Here is a 20,352-nt window from a genome sequence, read left to right as displayed (position 1 = left end):
TACCATATTTAAATTAATTTTGTTTTTCCCCCATAAAATCAGCACAGAAAATGTGAAAGAAGTAACAGATTAATTTAAGCCTCAATCATAAATCTTCCAAATTGCAAGATGATGGCATCATTATATCTCTCTTCCCATCTAAACCAGCCTCAATACAGCACTCAATATGATTCAAATGATATGTTTTGTCAAACACTATTGGCACAGAAACCCCCTTTGGTCAGCACTAATGCAGGCAGTGATGCAATAAAGCCATAGAAAGTCCTCTGCAGTTCCATTCGGCCGTGTGGAATTGTATTGATCAGAGCCGCAAGTAGGGAAGACTATTGAAAAATAATGATTCCTTTCTATACTTATGCATAGATATTGCTCTGAGAATTGCTCGGAGATTGGATGGCTTTTTCGACCGCTTCACAACGCATGCAAGGCAATTAATGGCATCTTCTATTTCTCATTACAGTGGGTGTCAGCATCATCTGTACCCGGGGCTCAAGGGCAGTGCAGTCTCCTGAAACACAAACACAGAGCTGCACTGGCTTTATGATGTGTACATGGCACTGCCTCCATTATTTGGGAGGAACAAAACGGAGTCACAATTCCAGCACACTCCAAACGGCTTTGTTAAGATTACTTACCCAATTCTGCATTTTCAGTTTGCCGAAAAGGTCTTGATGCAGTTGGTATCAGTCTGATCGTTTAAATACTATACAATTCAATTTCAGTCACGCTGCAGTGCCGTGATTGGATTGATCTTGCCAGCGCTTGCACTGGGTATACCAATGATAATTACAACTGATGGGACGCCTCTGCGGTGTGTGTAGCATCAGCCAGTGTGTGTATCGCTTGTAATGAGCTTCTCTCCAGCCTTATCAGAGATGGTAGTTTCAGGGAGACACTTACCCTCGCCGCTCACGTTTGTTCTTGTGTTTTAATATCTATTTGGATGCGTTTGCATGTGTCCAAACTTCTAAAGGCTGTTGAGGGAGCTCTTCTATTCTCATTCCCATCACAATCAGCCAGTCAATTTCAAGCAGCCTCAAGATACTGTTTTACATCATAACGCGGCAGATTTGATTGGGACGAGCTGCAGTAAGGAGTGTCATTCAATGAAATGGAATTTTGTCCCTCGATACATTAATAATTACCAGCTTAATGAGCAAATTAGTGTTATACATATATGAATAGGAGAGTATCACTGCCCATTCTGACGATTGATAATACATTATGTCTGTGATCAATAATCGTATTGTAATTTAAAGTCACCATTTAAAAAAAAAAAAATTTGACCCCATTTATTTTTTAATAGACCTTTCTGATTCTATTATGCAGAATTTATCAGAAATAATAATACTCCACCAACAAGTTTGGGGTTGGTAATGTTTTTTAATGTCTTTGAAAGATGTCTTTTATTGAACAAGGCTGCATTTATTTATATATATATGTGTGTGTGTGTGTGTATGACTATATGTGTGTGTGTGTGTGTGTGTATATATATATATATATATATATATATGAAGGTTACAGTAAGAATAAAATTAAAGACTGATCTTAAAATATTAATTAAGATCATTCTTTATATTCATCTTTAATCTAATGTAAAATATTGTTGTTGTTGTTTTACTTCTCCTCCAATCACATCATAGAGACACGTTTCACTATCCAGTCAATTCCCAATGGATAAAATCAATTTCTGCTCAGCATTTCTTCCCAATAAATATCCTGTTTCACTTGGAAATACATAAGATTTCATGTTGATTTGACAGGCTTGTCCATTTAAAACACCATTATGGCTGTAGGTACACCATTTATTGACACCCACATTAAGGAAGTCCATTCATGGCAGCCTTGAATAAAGTTTGGAAAAAGAAATGTACCTTTTCAAAAGTCCCTAAACAAACCTCCCATGTAATCTTTCTTTCTATTTTTAGGTCCTTCCCCAACAGACTATCTTTGATTGAAGTTTTGCTGTTGACAGCAGAACCCACATGGTCCTCTGAGTTCTGAGACGAAGAGCCACAAAGAGACTTCTGTGGCCCAGTAAATGGAGGAAATGCTTTTAAACTCAACTTAAATCTCAACTTTATGGCATGAAATGTATTTAATTGTCAGACGATTCCAGGATTCTGCCCTGTGTCAGTGTAATTGTAAACGGCTTATTGGGGAGGACAATTCAGAGTAGCGATTCTCATTTACTTCTTCCAATTCAGGAGTTGACCTTTCACCGTTCTAATTTTATTAAGAGGTTATTAATGCCTTCTCACCACACGCTCAGGCAGACCGCAGTGCATTTCAGCTCTCCAAAGAACTCAGGGAAAGTCTTTTCTGCATGATATTATTCTGTAGTTTGTTATTTATTATACAGTACTTACATGTATTACAAATTAATCAGTTTTAAGTGCAACTGGTGAATTCATCTGAATTTCACAATTTTGTTTGTGGTGGAATATGTGCCAGTAATTGATGTGTTCCTCACGAAAAATTTGATTTTTTTTTTTTCATGAAGACTTTTAGAGAAGATCAGATCACCACAGAAAAGCGTGCAATATTCAATCATGGATCCACTTTGTGCTGGAAGAATAACCCAGAAGGAGGAGATTCAGTCTGAAAGCACAAGTCGAGGATGAGTGGCGGGCATCTCGCTAATCCACCTAAAAGCCAACAGAGAGACATGTCAGTCACAATAAGAGGAGGTGCCACAGAATAGAGACAGAAGTTCCTTCACAGTATACTTCATGTAAATCACCCTCCTCCAGTGATTTAACCATGATTTTAGTTTATTTTAAAATAATAACATTTGATCATAGAAATACATCACTGTCGAATAAAGAAGGAAAAAACAAATAAATAAATAAATAACTTGTTGTATGTGTAATTCAGTGCTGGCTTAGGAATGGCAGCAGGCCACCAGGTGTCATAAATAGGCCATTCATAATTCACATGGAGGTTTATGCAATGTCAAGGGCAAACTAAAACCTTCCTGTCTCTGTGGCTTTCACTGGCGGCTGAAGTCTTTTCTTGTCGCTCAGTGGGAAAAGAAAAATTAGTTGTATTGTATTTTTGGATAAAAGTGTTGACACATGCATAAATGCAACTGCGCGATATCTTTTTCACTGGTATTGCACCATAATTCCTGCACAGGTCTTGCAGTACTTGCATGCAACCTGTAATTATACTGATTAATATTTATTTTCATTTAACAGTATGTATGTGTGAATGTAGTTTAATTATATGTTTGTATATTTTGGATGTAACTAAGTATAACATTTTATGAGTTTGTGCTGAGTTTGTTTGTAATGCAAATATTAATGAAATAATTATAATTTAATTGATAAATTATAATATTTACATTTAAAAATAATTATTTATTATTTAATTTAAAAATCATTTTATTTAATTAAAAAATGATAATATATAATTAAGTTTTAATATATAATGATATATATATATATATATATATGAAGAGTTAATCATAAGAGAACTTAATCATTTCAGTTAGACATTACAGATTGTATTTCAAGTCAAGTTTGTGAATGAGCTGTTGAGGGATGATTGTGTTGAGTGCTGAACTGAAGTCTATGAACAGCATTCTGACGTATGAGTCTTTTTTGTCCAGGTGTGTGAGTGCTGAGTGGAGGGTAGTGGCGATGGCGTCATCGGTCGAGCGGTTGGACCAATATGCAAACTGGAAGGGGTCCAGGGAGGGCAGACTTGATGTGGTTCATGACTAGCCGTTCAAAGCACTTCATGAGGATGGGGGTAAGTGCAACTGGACGGTAGTCATTGAAGCAGGATGGAGACGACTTCTTTGGGACTGGAATGATGGTGGTAGCTTTGAAGCATGTGGGGACAACAGCCTGGCTTAGCGAGATGTTGAAAATGTCTGTGAAGACATCGGTGAGTTCCACTGCACAGTCTCTCAGTACACGCCCAGGAATGTTGTCAGGACCCGGAGCCAACAACAAATTTGCTATATTTGTTGTTGAGAATTCTGTTTGTTAGTTGATGTTAGTTAAAAATTAGTTGAATTAACAATGAACACCACCTGTATACAGCATTACCTAATTATTGTTAATGTAAACTCGGACATATACCAAGGTTTCTCTTAGCATTAATAGCTGAATTTCTTAGCATTGATTAATTCATGACCATGAACAATGAACAACACCTTATATACAGATTACAATAAGATCCAGCAATACCCCTAATAAATGCTCTTTTCCTCTTAAATAATGTTAGTTAAGAGCCTACAAAAATTTGTAACACGTCAAATAATGGTAAATGCATAATAAATTATATAATAAAGATAAATCATGTTAGTAAGGAGCCCATAATAATTAGAAACATTAACTGATGTTGAAATGATTTTTACAATGAGGTTCACAAAAGCGCTCTGTTGCTTTTAAGCAACTAATAAAGTGCTGTTCAATGTTAGCTCATGGAAACTAATGCTTTAAGTAATGTTAACACACTGCATGAATGAGCAGACCTTGAATGATAAGAAATGTAAATGTATGAAAGAACATAAACTAATATTATTAATGTTTTAAAGAGGTGTTATTTTATATCAGTACATGTTAACTACTGCATTAACAAGTGTTAAAAAATAAGCTAGTAATGTTTAGAAATTCATTAGTGTATTTAACAGTTGAAATGAACAAAGATTAATGCTGTAAACATATCTTGTTCATTGTTGGTTCAAGTTAGCAAATGCATTAAGTAATGTTAATAAATACAACCTGTCTTACTGTTACTTCATTATTTACATCATTAGTGATGTTTGCTGAGGTGTTTCTATTGCTGAAACTTTGAATTGGGGAAAGGTGTGTCATTACTTTTATTTTTGCAACGGGATATATATATATATATATATAATCCCATAGATTTACATCGGAAGAGGGACCTAACCCATAAATAATGACAAGAAAATTTAACAGAGACTTGAGGAACAGCTCTTTTGAATTAAGCAAGTAAGCAACCACTCAGAATACACTTACACTTAAGGTAAAAACACTTATAACACCCTAGCAACTGCATACCAATGTCCTAGCAACCACTTACAACACCCTGGTATTGTTTCCTTCCATTTATACTATATATACTGTATATATATTCTTTTTTGAAAGTACTGTATATGACGTAAAAATTGGTTAAAGGGTTACAATATAAACATCCAAGTGAATAGAGCCAGGTTGAATCAATTTCCCCAAAAAGAGATACTAATGGAGAAAATGGCAGGATGTCAGGCTAGTAAATCTAAGGGTTATCCATAAATTTGTCTAATACTTTTGACAACAACAGCTGGGCGAATTAGTCATTTGCTTGCAACCTGCAAATATGCTATCAGAGAAGCACTTTCTCCCATTTTCAGACACATTAATCTAAGCCCATCTCCATATCCTGATAAATATTCTAGGTTTGCTTTCCAGGCTTGAGCATATGAGAAAAAGCACAGTTATAAGAGCATAATAGCTTTTAATTCTGGGAAAAGTCAATAATAAATATGCAAAAGCCATTTCCAACATGCAATCTCAAAAAGAGACTTTAACAAAGCAGCCCTTGAATGACACTAATTAAACAGATTGTGTAAAGGGTTGGATTGCGCTGCAGTGTGGACGGCTAATTGTTGTTGTCAGGCAGAGTGCAGGTGTGTCACATGACTCAGTCTGAATGCATTTGGCTTTGGAAGACAGTGAGACAGGCCTTTATATTCATGCTTAATGAGAGGGTACAGGTGCTGAACAGTGTTAGCTGGCCACTGGTATTGCCATCCTCCCAAAGTTTTGTTGAACCTCATTGTCTGAGCCACATAGAGGTTGAATAGGGCACTAATTGCAAAATCGTATCAGAAATGTTTATCATTTCAGCACATTCGAAATTATCATCGTATTGTGAAAGAGTCTGAGGGAAACTGTTCCTTTGATGCAGTTTAATAACTAATTGAATAACTTGAGATAATTTTTTAATACTTAAATCTGTAAATAATTATTGGTAATATTTACATAATAATAAGTATAACAGTTGTATTAACAACAATAGCAACTACAACAAAAAACATTAATAATAATAATAATAATAATACAAAAGCAGCTGTTTAAAATTAAAATATAATAATGAAATTTACTTTTACTTTTAATGTGGTTAATGTGACTTGTGGACTTGGACTATAACTAAATGTAACGTTTAATGTTTTTGTGTTTAGCATTTTTAAAATGTAAATAATATTTAATTATTTATAATAATAATAATAATAATAGTAATAACAGCTTTGCTATTGTTGCTGTTGTTATTGTTATGTGTCACGTGTATGTTCCTGTTTGTCTTTATTTGGTTTGGTTCCTGTTCTCATTATTAGTTAATCACCTTCATTCTGTTCACCTGTGTTGATTGATCATCTCGTTTGCTCCTTTGTTTCCCTGTCTTTACAAGCCTTCAGTTTCTATATGTTCTTCGCCCTGGATTAATGTTGATTTAATGGTACACATGAGTGGATGCTATTTTGCTCTCCTGTTCTTTGTGTTAAAGTGGAACTAAAGTCTATTTTGGTTACTCCGTCGTGCGCTAACTACAACCACGGACCGTAACATTATGATTACAATGTTGTTTAATGTGATTTTTGTGTGCTTGGAATGTAACTAAATGCAACATTTAATGTTTGTGTTTTGAATTCTTTTAAATTATAAACAATAATAGATTTTTTTTTAACAAAAATACTAATCATAGCATTTTTTTTAATTAATTTTAAAATGATGTGTTAAGTGTAATTTGTTTAGCATATTTGGAATGTAACTTCCATGCAACTCAATTAGTCTGTTCACCTGTGTTGATTGATCATCTCGTTTGCTCCTTTGTTTCCCTGTCTTTACAAGCCTTCAGTTTCTATATGTTCTTCGCCCTGGATTAATGTTGATTTAATGGTACACATGAGTGGATGCTATTTTGCTCTCCTGTTCTTTGTGTTAAAGTGGAACTAAAGTCTATTTTGGTTACTCCGTCGTGCGCTAACTACAACCACGGACCGTAACATTATGATTACAATGTTGTTTAATGTGATTTTTGTGTGCTTGGAATGTAACTAAATGCAACATTTAATGTTTGTGTTTTGAATTCTTTTAAATTATAAACAATAATAGATTTTTTTTTAACAAAAATACTAATCATAGCATTTTTTTTAATTAATTTTAAAATGATGTGTTAAGTGTAATTTGTTTAGCATATTTGGAATGTAACTTCCATGCAACTCAATTAGTTTTTTAAATAATTGTAAATAATAATTTAACACTATTTATTATTGTTAATATTTCATTAAGATACATGTACAGTAAATTATCAAATTATTAATTATTAAAATAAAAAATATATTTATTTCATTTTAACATTTTGAATATTAAATGTAATTTTTAAAACGTTGTGTGGTTTCACATTAATTGATTCAGTGCATTTAAGGCACTGGGACATAATCTACACCTGCAGAACTGCCATGCTGTTGTTTTGGCTGAGAAAAAAAGCGTAATTATTCATGCTTAAAATAGAACAGGAGTTGAAACAAACAAAGTCTCAGGGGTCTTGCATATTTAAAGGCAGCCATGCAAAAGACGTCCTCTCTGCATTCAAAACCGTGCATAGGCATCCCGCATCCCGCATCTGTCCAATAAAGTCAAGAGTCATCAAACATTAATCTTAACAACGCTTTGCAATATAAAAATGAATTTCGAGACATGAAAAATGGGTGCTTTACAAAACCTGAGGTGCAGATGTCAAAGCAGTGTATATTTTGGCCACAACACATCTCCAGACTGGAACTCTCCGTCATTATAGATTCACAGCACAAAGCAATACTCATTTTCATGGTGCCGCCATAGTAACCAGACACACAATTTACTCCAAGGATCTGAACACTGTACTTCCCTCTAGGCTAACGCCAATACACATTTCTTCAGAAGAACCGATAAATAAATAAACAATTAAAACAAGAGGAATGTATTGACCAACTGCCATGCACATTTTAGATTCAAGCTCTGTAATAAAGGTCCAGCTTGAGTTGTGGATTTGTTTTCATTGAAAGACAGAATAAATCCACTTTAAATGATCACAAGAGGTTTAGCTAAACTCCATGTACGGATTCAAATGTCAGTCATGTCTAACTGAACCTGGATCATGCCACTGCCTATAGTTTTATAGTATTATTTTAACAGAAAATATAGATATGTACACTACTGTCCAAAAGTCTGGGGTCAGTCATTTTTGTCAGTATGTATGTATGTATTTTTATTTATTCATTTATTTTTGGAAAGAAATTGATTTTAATTTGGCAAGGACAATTTAAATTTATCAAAAATGACAGTAACGACATTATAATGTTATACAAATATTTATGTGGTTCTTCGAGTATTCACCAAGAACACTGAAAATATACATCCACACTTTCCACACTTTATTATGCAGCACAACTATTTACCATCAAATAAGAAGAAGAGGTAAAGAAGAAGAAATATTGTTTCTTGAGCAGCAAATCAGCATATTAGAATTATTTCTGACGGATTATGTGACACTAATGGATGCTGAAAATTCACCATTACAGGAAATCTTGCAGACGGCAAACTTTTGATCAATAGTGTGTTTACACATACTCAGAGACAGGTTTACATGGTGGCCAGGGGTGGCACCAGCCCCCACAGAAATCTGGTTGGTCAAATTTTGTCCTTGCATCATTGAAGACCAGAAGTGCTTTTTCAGGTGACGAGTAGGCTTATCCCACTAAATGGAAGCAAGCTGATTATAGTCAGCTTTCTCTAGTTATTTATTTTATTATTTAATTCTTATTTAAGTGTTAAGTGCTTATTGTAAATACGCATTTATTTGATTATTTTATTTAGTGCATTTGTATTTTGTTGTTTTTATATAGTTGTACAATAATCAACCAGGACCGGTTCCAGAAATAAATCACTGAGGGTGCTTCTGAAATTAGTGAGGGTGCTCTAGTCTTAATGCACATTTTCACATATTTGTCCCATGTCAATCACTGCTATGTCGAGAGTGAATCCCGCATAAATATGAGGATGTCATTCCCGAAACTTTGCAAAGTGTGTGTGGCCGAAAAACTAAATTTCTGCATTTTGAATGGATTACAGCCTAGAAATCGTGCAAAGAGCGCTCCCTCTATAATCACTAAAAAGCTGTCACTCTTTGTTCATCACAAAGTTGTGTTATGATGACCAATGAATCTATCTACACCGCGCAATCAATCTGTTATTTACATGGTGGATACACTCTATATGTTATAATGAGAGGATTTGATTGTATAACTCAGCAAAGAACAAAAACTGGTGTGTGTTTTAGCCTTTAGGTATGAGACAAAACCAGCATGTACTGTCATGAGGATGATGAAAGGTTTTTCATTTGAGTAAAGTTTTTAATTCACTTTAAGTGTTTTTCTTGAATATGTACATGGATATGTCTCATGTGGTAACATCTAATTTATTTGATTTTATTCGACCCAAAAATATTAACCTAATCAACCTACATTAGATCACAGTGATAAAATGAAATCCAAGGGTTAGATCAGGTAGAAATACTGTGGCTCCCTAATATACAATTTGCAGGTTTGCGCTTCTTAATAGTGTACCATAGATTCAACATTTGTTTTTTGTTTTTGCCCCAGCCTGGCCCCCCATTTAAAATGCTCTCGACACGCCCCTGCACAAACTTGCACATCTGTGTGAATGAAGTGTGAAAATCTATTTTTCTTGCACCTCTCTAAAATATTAATGTGAGAAAAAAGGCTTTCCATCTCTTTTTACCTGGATGAGCATCAAAACATCTTCAGAAACTCCTGAATTCTTAACGAGTTTTACCACACAGTCTGTTTTATTGATGACAACCTCCATAAACATCTTGCCACATTATTGTGCAATCACAGTTACAATCCTGCCGCTCAAACACTTTCAAAAAATAATACTATGTACATACAGACAAGCTGCATTAACAGTGTCTGTGACATGCTGTTGATTGCTGTTGATTATCAAATAAAGTAATTTATTTGTGTCTGCCAGTTTGAAAAAATGAGCAAAATAATGTATTACAGTACAAAATCCAACCTTTAGATAGATAGATAGATAGATAGATAGATAGATAGATAGATAGATCTTGAAAAAGGTTTTCCTATAGCATCATGCTTTAAAACCTTTTATTTTATTTCAAAGAATAAAGGTCCATTTTGCATTTCCATGTTTCTCAAATAATACATCAGTCCTGCAGTCTTGCCGACTTGAAATGGCCTTCCATTACCAAACAGTCCATGCAGAATTACGTCACCAAAGCAAGGACTCAGAGAAGGCTTAAGGTGACGAGACCATTGTGTGGTTTTTATTATTTATAAAATCCAACCTCGTTTTGCATCGTGTTGAGTCACGTGGCACCGGTGTAAACACTCTCTCTAAACAGTACAGCTCAAGTTATGGTGTTTGAGCAGATATAATCACATTCGAAATCCTGAATATGAGGCCAGAGATGAAGGGGAAAGAGGGCCTAAGCGCTTAAATACAAAAAAGACTGTTTGAAGTTAGATTTTAACAGACAAGCCCTTCATAGTCCCGGTAATTGTGGAGCGTAATGAGAGAGAGGCTTTGATGGATGGATTAAGACCGGTCTTAAGTCTGCAGTCTCCAGAGTCCCTGTGTAAACTCTGATTTGAGTCAGTGGCACCAGAGAGGCAGACTACTCTTACTCACCCACCCGGACTCTGTCATTACTTTTTCTTTTATTCTCTTTTATTTCTCCTCAGACTCATCAATATTCCATAGGGTCGGGTATCATACATGCTGCAATTCTTCCTCACTGTGACTGACATCCCGAGATGCGCACAAGAACACAGACATGAAATAGAAACGTCCCTGAAGGCTGAGATGGAACAGTGGTGAAGCTCTTGGCACTGATGACAACGAAAAAAATAACTAGTGGTTAGTCACATTTCACATTTGTTTTCTCTGAAAAGCTTTTTCATGTCGATAAGAGTGGAATTATGTACAGTAGCGAAGGGATGTTCAAACCCAAGCCGTTCAGGCATTTATGCAACCCAAGCTCACTGGAAGAACTTGCCTGATACAACATTATGCAACATGATTGTGTTGCTTCTTGCGCATTTTGCTGCACTTTCAAAGTGAAATGTGCAGTGAGTGGCACAAAAAGCATGTTCAGTTTTTTCAGAAACAGATGAACATGAATCCATTGTATGTATCACAGAAGTTTGGAAATGTAATGTCCGATGAGTGGCGCTAAAAGGTTACTGCTCTATCGCGATTGAAAATAACTTATCACCTACACTAAATCCTACCTTAAACTTAACCGATATCAAATGTGAGATGGAAACACATTTGCTGAAGCAACCATGCCATTCCATATGAATTTTACATATGTGATTCATATGTCGAAATGTATTAGTTTACAAATCATGCACTATGGTAGTGTTGGGTATCGAGAACCAGTTCCATTTTAGAACCGTTTCCAAATTTTCAAGAACCATGGATTCAATAAGAAACACATTTCAATTCCACTTATTGATTCCTGAGTGCACATTTTAATGTGAACATTGAAGTGCAAGAAAACACAAAAGATAACTTAATTTGGCACTCGTTTGCTGTTTTCGTGCTGCACACACACGAAAAGCCACCTCTCATATAGTGTGCAAATGCTGAATCGAGTTCTGTTTCATGTCTTCTAGCTCTTGTATGGGCAAATACACACAAAATAATGTCAAAAGATCCTTGTACACAGTCAGTTTTGTCTTAAGTGTACATAAACAACTAAGAAAAAAATGTGTATCAGTAGACTGGATCCGTGAATTTGATCTTAAAGTTTCAGCAGCCTAATAAACCTGCTGCCATCTGTATCATTGATGTTATTTATAGAACAAAATAAAAAGAATATCATTCACTGATCTTGAGTGAATGATTTTTGTTACTTTAATTAGGTTTAATAAAAATGTTATTTAGAAAAAGAAAACCTGTGCATTGCTATTTCACATTTGATTACATTTTATTTCAATTTCTGTACCTTTGTTCAGTTGTATTTATTTGTGTTATTGCTAATCCATTTATTTGTTCTTATTTTATTACTAACACTTGTTAGTAATAATGTAACTTGTAAATAATTCTGTGGGCTGCTGATTGTATTCATGGTATTCAGCTGCAACAGAATGTTTTGCATAAAGACACAAAATAAATATTTTACAGATTGTAAATAATCATTTAATCATTTAATTTCCTTACCACCCTGACACACACATGCAAGATTTGTGTTGCGTCTAATAATACTCCTAGACAACTAAGACCTAACTAATGAGGGGCGTAACATATTTCTAAATGTTTGACTTAATTTTTATTCAGAATCGATAAGAAGAATAGGAATTGAAATCGGAATTGCTCAAATTCAAACCATAATAGGGCTGAAACGATTAGTCAACATTATCGACAACAAAAAATTGTCGACAAATCTTTTTGTTGTCAAGTACAGTAGTCGTTTGATCTCATATGACCTAATGTAAGAACCTGCAATAATGCGGTTTGACCAGTGTGGAGCTGTAGTGCAAGACAGTAATTCAGCCCTCCTGGATGCAATTCAAGAGAAGAAGACACAGCGCTTCAGAGCAAACGCAGCCAAACCTGAAGCTGCTTGTCACGCTTCGGCTACTGCTACTGTGTTGGAACCAGGAATCGAGGAGACGTCGGAGTACTAAAGCGACATAGAGGCAAGACGCACACGTAGCAGGGGGAACAGACGTTTAACAGCAGACAAAGAAACTAGGAATTAGACTCACTATAAATACACAGGACTTGAGGGGAAGATGAAGAACACCTGGAACTAATACAACAATGAACAGGAGAAACACCTGGGACAAATAATAAACAATCAGGGAGCAGGAACAGGAAGACCAAATAGGGGCATGGAAACAAACATGTGACACTGCTGAGCGGCGTTTGGATGAATATGTAAATATATGCTGCTCGCTTTCCTCTAAATAACAAAATAAACACATCAAAACCTGACGGCAGTGTGAAAGCAGCAGTTAAGAAAGCATCTGATTACAGAGATGTGGATGTTACACGAGCTCTGCAGTTTAGTACTCCAGTAAAGTCCAGTCACGTCACGTTTATTTATATAACTTAGTACTTTATGCAATAGATAGCCTTAAATCAAGCAGCTTTACAGTATTAAGCATGGAAAACCAGAGTCAGTGTCGCTTTCAGTTAGAATTACAATTTGATTTTATGCTATAAAGCGGCTCTCCGGTGTGGAGCTAGCAAATGATCAAAACTTTTATTAGTGGGAAAAAAATATTTCATTAAAGTTATAGTTTGGTTTGCAGAGATCAATGCTTGATCTAGCTCAGGACTGTTTTGATTATCATTGCCCTATAAGGTATTTTAAGAGAGATTGTGTTGTAAATAAAATAGTTTATCAAAAAAATAAAACGTCTTATCACTTACCTTTATTTAGTTTCTTATTCATATGACTTACAAAAGGAGATGTAAGGCAGAGTTATGTGTCATTCAGTTACGTTTTCATATAGATAATTAAATGGTAAATAAGAAAGTTTCTCTGTCATCTCATTTTGTGTGCCAAACATATTTATTTGTATAAATTAATTGTATAACTAATTACATAATATGACTTTCAAAAGCTGAAGTGATTACCTTAATTTATTTGTTAGAATATGTATAACTAAATATTTTAACTAATTGCAAAAGCTGAATAATCAATAAATGTCTACTGATTAATCAGTGGAATAATTGTTGATTAGTCGATTAATCGTTCTAATAATCATTAGATTAACCGATAATCAAAATAATCATTTGTTGCAGCCCTAAACCATAACAAACCATAACGGTAAAAGTGTTTTGAGCTCATAACATATTGTGCAAGGAAACACGCAAAAATAATTATTTATTAATCAATAATCTGCTCCTTTTGTATTTGTGTGAAAAGGAAAAAAAGTTTGCCACTAATGTTCATTTAGCTGGAAATTGTAGCGGATTGTATAAACTGTGTAAGTATGTTTTTGGAGTTTCACAAAAAAAATAAGTAATGGCAAGTTTTTCCAATGAGCTTATATTGCTTTTATGGGTGCCTTTCTCAAATTCACTCCACGCAAATAAAAAAGCCAAATATCAAAGGGTGTAATTTGAGTTTTCATGAGACAACCTGCAATTTCTGATTTGACACATATCATTTCCTAGCAGGATAATGGATTAAGTATGGATTAAGAACAGTATGTCTTCCTCTGAATTGCACAGGTTTGATAGTGTGCTGCTCGAGTCGGGACGCAGAGGAGACTGCGCAACCCTGAGCAGGCACTGCCTCCGGGAACAGCCCATTAGTGGTATAATTACAGCCTGGGTGTGATAACCATGCTACACTTCACTAGCCACCACACACAGGCTTTATTGCAGGTGTACATTACTTAATGCCTTCATTACCTAAGACAATCACTTAATTATATAGTCCGAGAAAGAACATCAAATGCATGTCAGAATCAATTTGAAGGCTGATAATGGAGGCAGTAGAGCTGGTTATGGCCAACCTGACAAGTGTGTCAGTTAGATCAAAGCTTTTCAGGGAACCCCTTGAAAGGGCTATTACTGTGATTGCACATAGCAGGTTTTTTTTTTTTCTTCTTCTTTCAATGAACTAAAGATACTTGAGATAAAATGCAGACTGCCTCGATTCAGACTGTTAAATCTCAAATTTCAATAGAATAGTTTTGGTTTTGGATGAAACTGAATGAATATGTCACTGAATATGTTTATTTATTTATTTATTTATTTGTTTGTTTGTTTGTTTGTTTGTTTATTTATTTAGTTAGTTAGTTAGTTAGTTAGTCAAATGTTTATAAGAAGGAGCTTAAAGAGATCAAAGTTCACACCAGAAGAGTTCACACCAAAAATAAAATTATGTCATAATTTACACTACCTATCAAAAGTTTGGGGCCAGTAAGATTTTTTAAAGGGGTCATGAACTGAGAAATCAAAATTCCCTTGAGCTTGTGACATATAACCCAGCAGGCACCGGACGTCTATGTAACGTCAGGTTGACGTTGGACATGACGTCAGACAGACGTTGCATTTTGGTTGAAAATGAAAATCTTTTCACGTTGACTTAACATTGAATTTTGGTCACCCGACGTCGCAACCTAAATTTAACCAAATATCAGCGTCTTATGACGTTGTGTGCCTGCTGGGAAGAGGTCATCATACTATAAAAACATCCTGTAAGTTTCAGAACTCAAAACTTTCTCATTAGTCTAAAAACAGCTTATATTGAAGCCAGTCTGCCACAACATCAGCTTGTGGAATATTCTACTCTATGATGTAATAGTGTTCAAAACTTTTTCAATAATCTAAAAACAGCTTATATTGAAGCTGCCAAAATGACAGCTTGTGGAATGTGCCGCTCTATGACGTAATAGAGCAGGTAAACCCCGCCTCCGCAGAAGAAGATCAACGCCTGCTTCTACATCACTGCCTGTTTAGCCCTGCCCACCGATTCACGCACTTAGTGTAAATAACGAAAGAGATGAACACAGGTCTACATAGAAACCAAATGATAAAGATGCTCCAAAGATAACAAGACGCTGTGCAGTGCTTTGCATAACCTTCCATCGGATCCCAACATTAGGAAAGAGTGGATTAGCTTTATTTTTAATGAAGTTCCAGACCGCGTCAGTAAAAGGTTGGTCGTTTGTTCACTTTTTTCACCACAGATTCGTTTACAAACAAGGCACAATTCGACGCCGGATTTTCTGAAAGACTGAAATTAAAAGACGATTGTGTGCGACTATATTGGATCCGACAGTAATGTCGCACCACACAAGTGTGAGTAACTGTTTTTATTACGTTATTATACGTTAATGTTATTACAGATTGTTTGATATGAACTGAGTATTTATGCGTTTTTGACCTAAATCACAGCAGCGTCTATCTGTATAGGAAGTAGCTGTCAAACATACACAGCTGTTAGCCAATCATAGTGGAGCGGAATCTACAATCTGCCACGCCTATTCAAAAAGAGCATTCTGATGAGAGGGGATCAGAACAGGACAGAAAATAGCCTATTACTGCTAAAATATTGTTTGTTTGTTTTTTTCATGTAAAAATCTTGATAACATCATAAGTGGACCTCAGAGAACAGTACAAAGTAATAAAAAAGGCAGTTCATGATGGTAAAAAAAGGCAGTTCATGATGGTAAAAAAAGATGGTAGAATTTTCAGCAGAGATTACTTCAGTCTTAAGTGTCATATGATCCTTCAGAAATCATTGTAATATGCTGATTTGGTGCTCGAGAAACATTTCATATTTTTATCAATGTTGAAACTGGTTGTGCTCCTTAATATTTTTGTTTAAAACCTGATACGATTTTAAGACTCCTTGATGAATAGAAAGTTCAAAAGAACAGCATTTGTTTGAAATAGAAATCTTTACATTCATTGTCAGTTTAATGTATCCTTGCTGAAAGTATTAATTATTTTCAAATAAATAAATACTGACCCCAAACCTTTTGACTGGTAATATACACAGCCTTGTGTCATTGCAAACCTTTATTTTGGAAACACATTAGAAGATATTCTGAAAGTCTAAACAATACTGGATACTATTGACTTAACAACATACATGTTGACGTAACAATTACATGTATACATTTTGCTGATATTTACATCCAAAGTAACTCATATTTGCATTAAAGGTATAAACTGTATCGATTCATGCATTCCCTGGAAATTGGGCCCATGAGCTTGGTGTTGCTAGCACCATGCTCTAATGTCACATAATGTAGGCAGGTTGAGTCAGACATAATAATGTGTTTTGGTAGAAGTTGCACGTCTCTCCATTTAATAGCAAATGGGAAGACCATTATATAAATAGCATTTATCAAAAGCCATCACCACCATCACATTATTGCAATGCACATTATTGTAAAACAGTGCTCTTTTCTGTTAGGATAACATATTTGATTAACAAACAAACATTAATTCTACAGTCTGAGGCCCTTAAACCAGCACAAACCCCAGTGTAGCCACACCGACCTCCCTTAAAAGTGAAGTGTGTTATTATTAAGTTGATAGTGAAGTGACATGTGGCCAAGTATGGTGACCCATACTTGGAATTAGTGCTCTGCATTTAACCCATCCAAAGTGCATCCACACAGCAGTGAACACACACCCGGAGCAGTGGGCAGCCATTTTTTTGCTGCGGCGCCTGGGGAGCAGTTGGGGGTTCGGTGCCTTGCTCAAGGGCACCTCAGTCGAGGTGGGAGAGAGCGCTGTACATTCACTCCCCCCATCTACAATCCCTGCCGGTACGAGACTCGAACCTTTGGGTTACGAGTCCGACGCTCTAACTATTAGGCCACGACTTCCCCCTTACTACAATACTGACGTTACCAAATGATAATGACTGACCTTTAAAGAACTCTTAAAGAACTTTAAAGAACATTTTTTTGAAAACATTAATATACTATTTGAAACTAGACCTTAGTGCCTAGATTGAGTTTAGACGTGTTTAGAGTGCTCACATCACAGGTACATGTGGAGAAGAGAAGAAATGTATTAAGATCCCTCTCTCAGTAAATGCTGAAGAATATGCAAGAGATGGATCAATATCTAATTTGCCATCTTCTGTATTTCTGCACATGACAAATTTAAGTACTTATGTTATGCTATTAGCACACAATTTGTCATGCTCATCTTCTCCAAATATAAAAATCAAAACCAATGGAGATGCAGACATACTTCAAAGTAAAACACATTTTAGACCTGTTATATATGTGGTTCGTAAGTAGCATACAGCATTGACAAGAGCTTTGCATTAAAAGATCACATTAGTTACCTGGAAAATTAAATTATTTTGTATGCTAATGCTACCATGTTGATTCGACAACTGATTTCCAATGTAAAATCTGGATCTCGAAGCAAAACGCTATTTCGAGAAAAAAAAAACACTGGGATATATTAAACCATAGAGGATCATAATGGCCCATCTTCATCACAAGGCCTGGGACAATGTACCTGGATGCCTCCACATGACAACCCTCAGTGGGTATGAAGGTTACTCAAATATTTTTGAAAGACAATGCAGTTCAGTCTGTTTATGTTAGTATATTAGTAACCACCTATTAAAATAAACATTAGTTTTCTATATTTCCAATTAAACTATGGCTCCATTTGGTATTACCTCAGAACGAATATTTAATGCAATTATCCAAGTCACTAAGCAAGCAATTAACATTAAAATTAGATAATAACTGTGACCCCATTTGACAAAAAGAGTTGCCATGCCAACAATCACACTGTATATCTGAAGCACTATTGTGAATTGTGGAAGAGAAAAATAGAACACTGATCATGACATTTAATTGAAAAACAGATAAGCCAATAATGAATATAATTAGATGCTCAAATTAAAGCATGCATATATGTACACATTTATGTTTGTTTTTTATTATGTGCCAGCCTGAGAAGGAGAACTTCCCCAACTGTGCCTTGGTTCCTTCCAAAGGTTCTTCCTCATCTATTTAAATATCTTAGGGAGTTTTTGCTTGCCAATGTCGAGTTGGCTTGCTCATTGGGGGTTTAAGGCACTATTCTTTGTAAAGCTGCTTTTTGAACAATAAGTATTGTGAAAAACTCTATACAAATAAACTGAATAGAGGTGTTCAGTTTGTAGCCCTAATACCCAGAAGAGAATTAGCATTTTTGAGCCATGGCTTCTCTCTGGAATTTCTAATGGGCTTTTAGAGCAATAGTTTTCAATTTATGAGTAAAATAAGGTCTGCGGATAACATTACCTGGGGAGTCCTGTTTTGTTTTCCAACATAAATTAGACTAGTCACACCTCATTATTCTGAAACCGTTATGCAGTTTAGAACTATTTCATGTTAGATATGGCAACAGCCACAACCTTTTTTGTTCAAGAATAGTTAGCAAGTTGGATGCATTCAATATTAAACATTTTAAACATTCAATACAAAATCTGGGGTAAGAATTTGTTTCTATTTTGTCATTTCTTTCTTTTCATCAAAGAAAGAAAAGTGTCATGCTCTCCACAAAAATATTAAGCAGCACATCTGTTTTCAACATTGATAATAATAAGAAATGACACTGAGGACTGGAGTAATTGTTTCTGAAAATTCATCTTTGCCATTACAGGAATAAATTACAATGTAAAATATATTCAAATAGAAAACAGATATTAGAAATTGTAATACTATTTCACAATATTACTGTTTTTATTGTATTATTTGATCAAATAAATGCAGCCTTGGTAGGCATAAGCATCAAAAACAAGTTGTGTTGCATTCACTATATTCAGTTTCCATATAAAAGAATGATTCACTTACTGCAAGAGAATGAGCACGATGAGCGTGAAGACTGCCATGATGATGAAGGGCATCCCGGAGAAGGTTGGCAGGGTCAGGGGGTACAGCCCGTTAAAGATCATAGCAGCAATAAGGATGCAGGTCGCTTCCACTGAGGCTGAGAAGGAGAACATGGCACCTGAGGACATCAACATGCAAGTCAATAAAGACGGGAAACAGATATCTAGAGAAAAACAGTTTAACCAGGCTTGGCTGGCTTGTGGGAAGTCAATTTTAGTGAATTAATGTTGTATTTTTACATGATAAAGATTTTTTTTTTTATCGTGGTTCATCAAATTCATCATATAAACATTTATATCGCCACTATAATGATTGAAAAAAATGTGGGGTTTTTTTCTCCAATTTTTTTCTGCACACACACAAATTAATACTGTGTGTGCTGTATTCAGTGGTACTCATTAATTTAGTTTATGGAACACAAAGTATTCTTTATACTAAAATTCAGATCAAACTTCTGTTTTGCATAAATTGTGTCCATATATAACACTGACTGATACATTTGACAGACAGCTTTAACCAAATCAACTTATTTTGCCTTCAAGCTGTACACTTTATCAATATGGGAGGCTTCGTTGGGCAATGAACTGTGATGATGTGTTTCCACAGGTATTAACATTGTAAATCTAACAGGTTTTTAACATTTATTTTAAATATTAATAATAATAATAATAATAATAATAAATGTACATTTATAACACTATGTGTTATATTACACTGGCATTAAGTTACAGAAACTAGTCACTGTGTGAATGTGACTTATTTGTCTTTTCTGACCAACAAATCAATCTATCAATGTTTTTCAAAGTCATAGAAACGCTAAGTGTTTTGTTCTTTTTGTTTTTTGTTTTTTTCTGAGAGCCCCAGAAATGTGAAATGGGTCCATGGAAAATAATAAAGAGCTATTAATGGTGAAAAGGTGTGGGTGT

General features: G+C 35.0%; 1 protein-coding gene across 1 annotated transcript in view; it reads right to left on the bottom strand.

The window, feature by feature from the left end:
* Positions 1-2,444: 2,444 nt before the first annotated feature.
* LOC107662648 (proton-coupled folate transporter) overlaps positions 2,445-20,352 on the bottom strand; it is a 24,310-nt gene continuing 6,402 nt past the window's right edge. The window contains exons 3-4 of the mRNA XM_016452727.1: positions 19,388-19,544; positions 2,445-2,648 (exon numbers count right to left, since the gene is read on the bottom strand). Of these exons, the coding sequence (XP_016308213.1) occupies positions 2,597-2,648; positions 19,388-19,544 (209 nt within the window). The 3' untranslated portion in view covers positions 2,445-2,596. The remainder of the gene's footprint in view (positions 2,649-19,387; positions 19,545-20,352) is intronic.

Source organism: Sinocyclocheilus anshuiensis, unplaced genomic scaffold, assembly GCF_001515605.1.
Source record: "Sinocyclocheilus anshuiensis isolate Anshui unplaced genomic scaffold, SAMN03320099.WGS_v1.1 scaffold715, whole genome shotgun sequence".
Lineage (NCBI taxonomy): Eukaryota > Metazoa > Chordata > Actinopteri > Cypriniformes > Cyprinidae > Sinocyclocheilus > Sinocyclocheilus anshuiensis.
The sequence above is the reverse complement of the archived record's forward strand: the minus strand, read 5'-3'. Positions and strand labels throughout refer to the sequence as shown.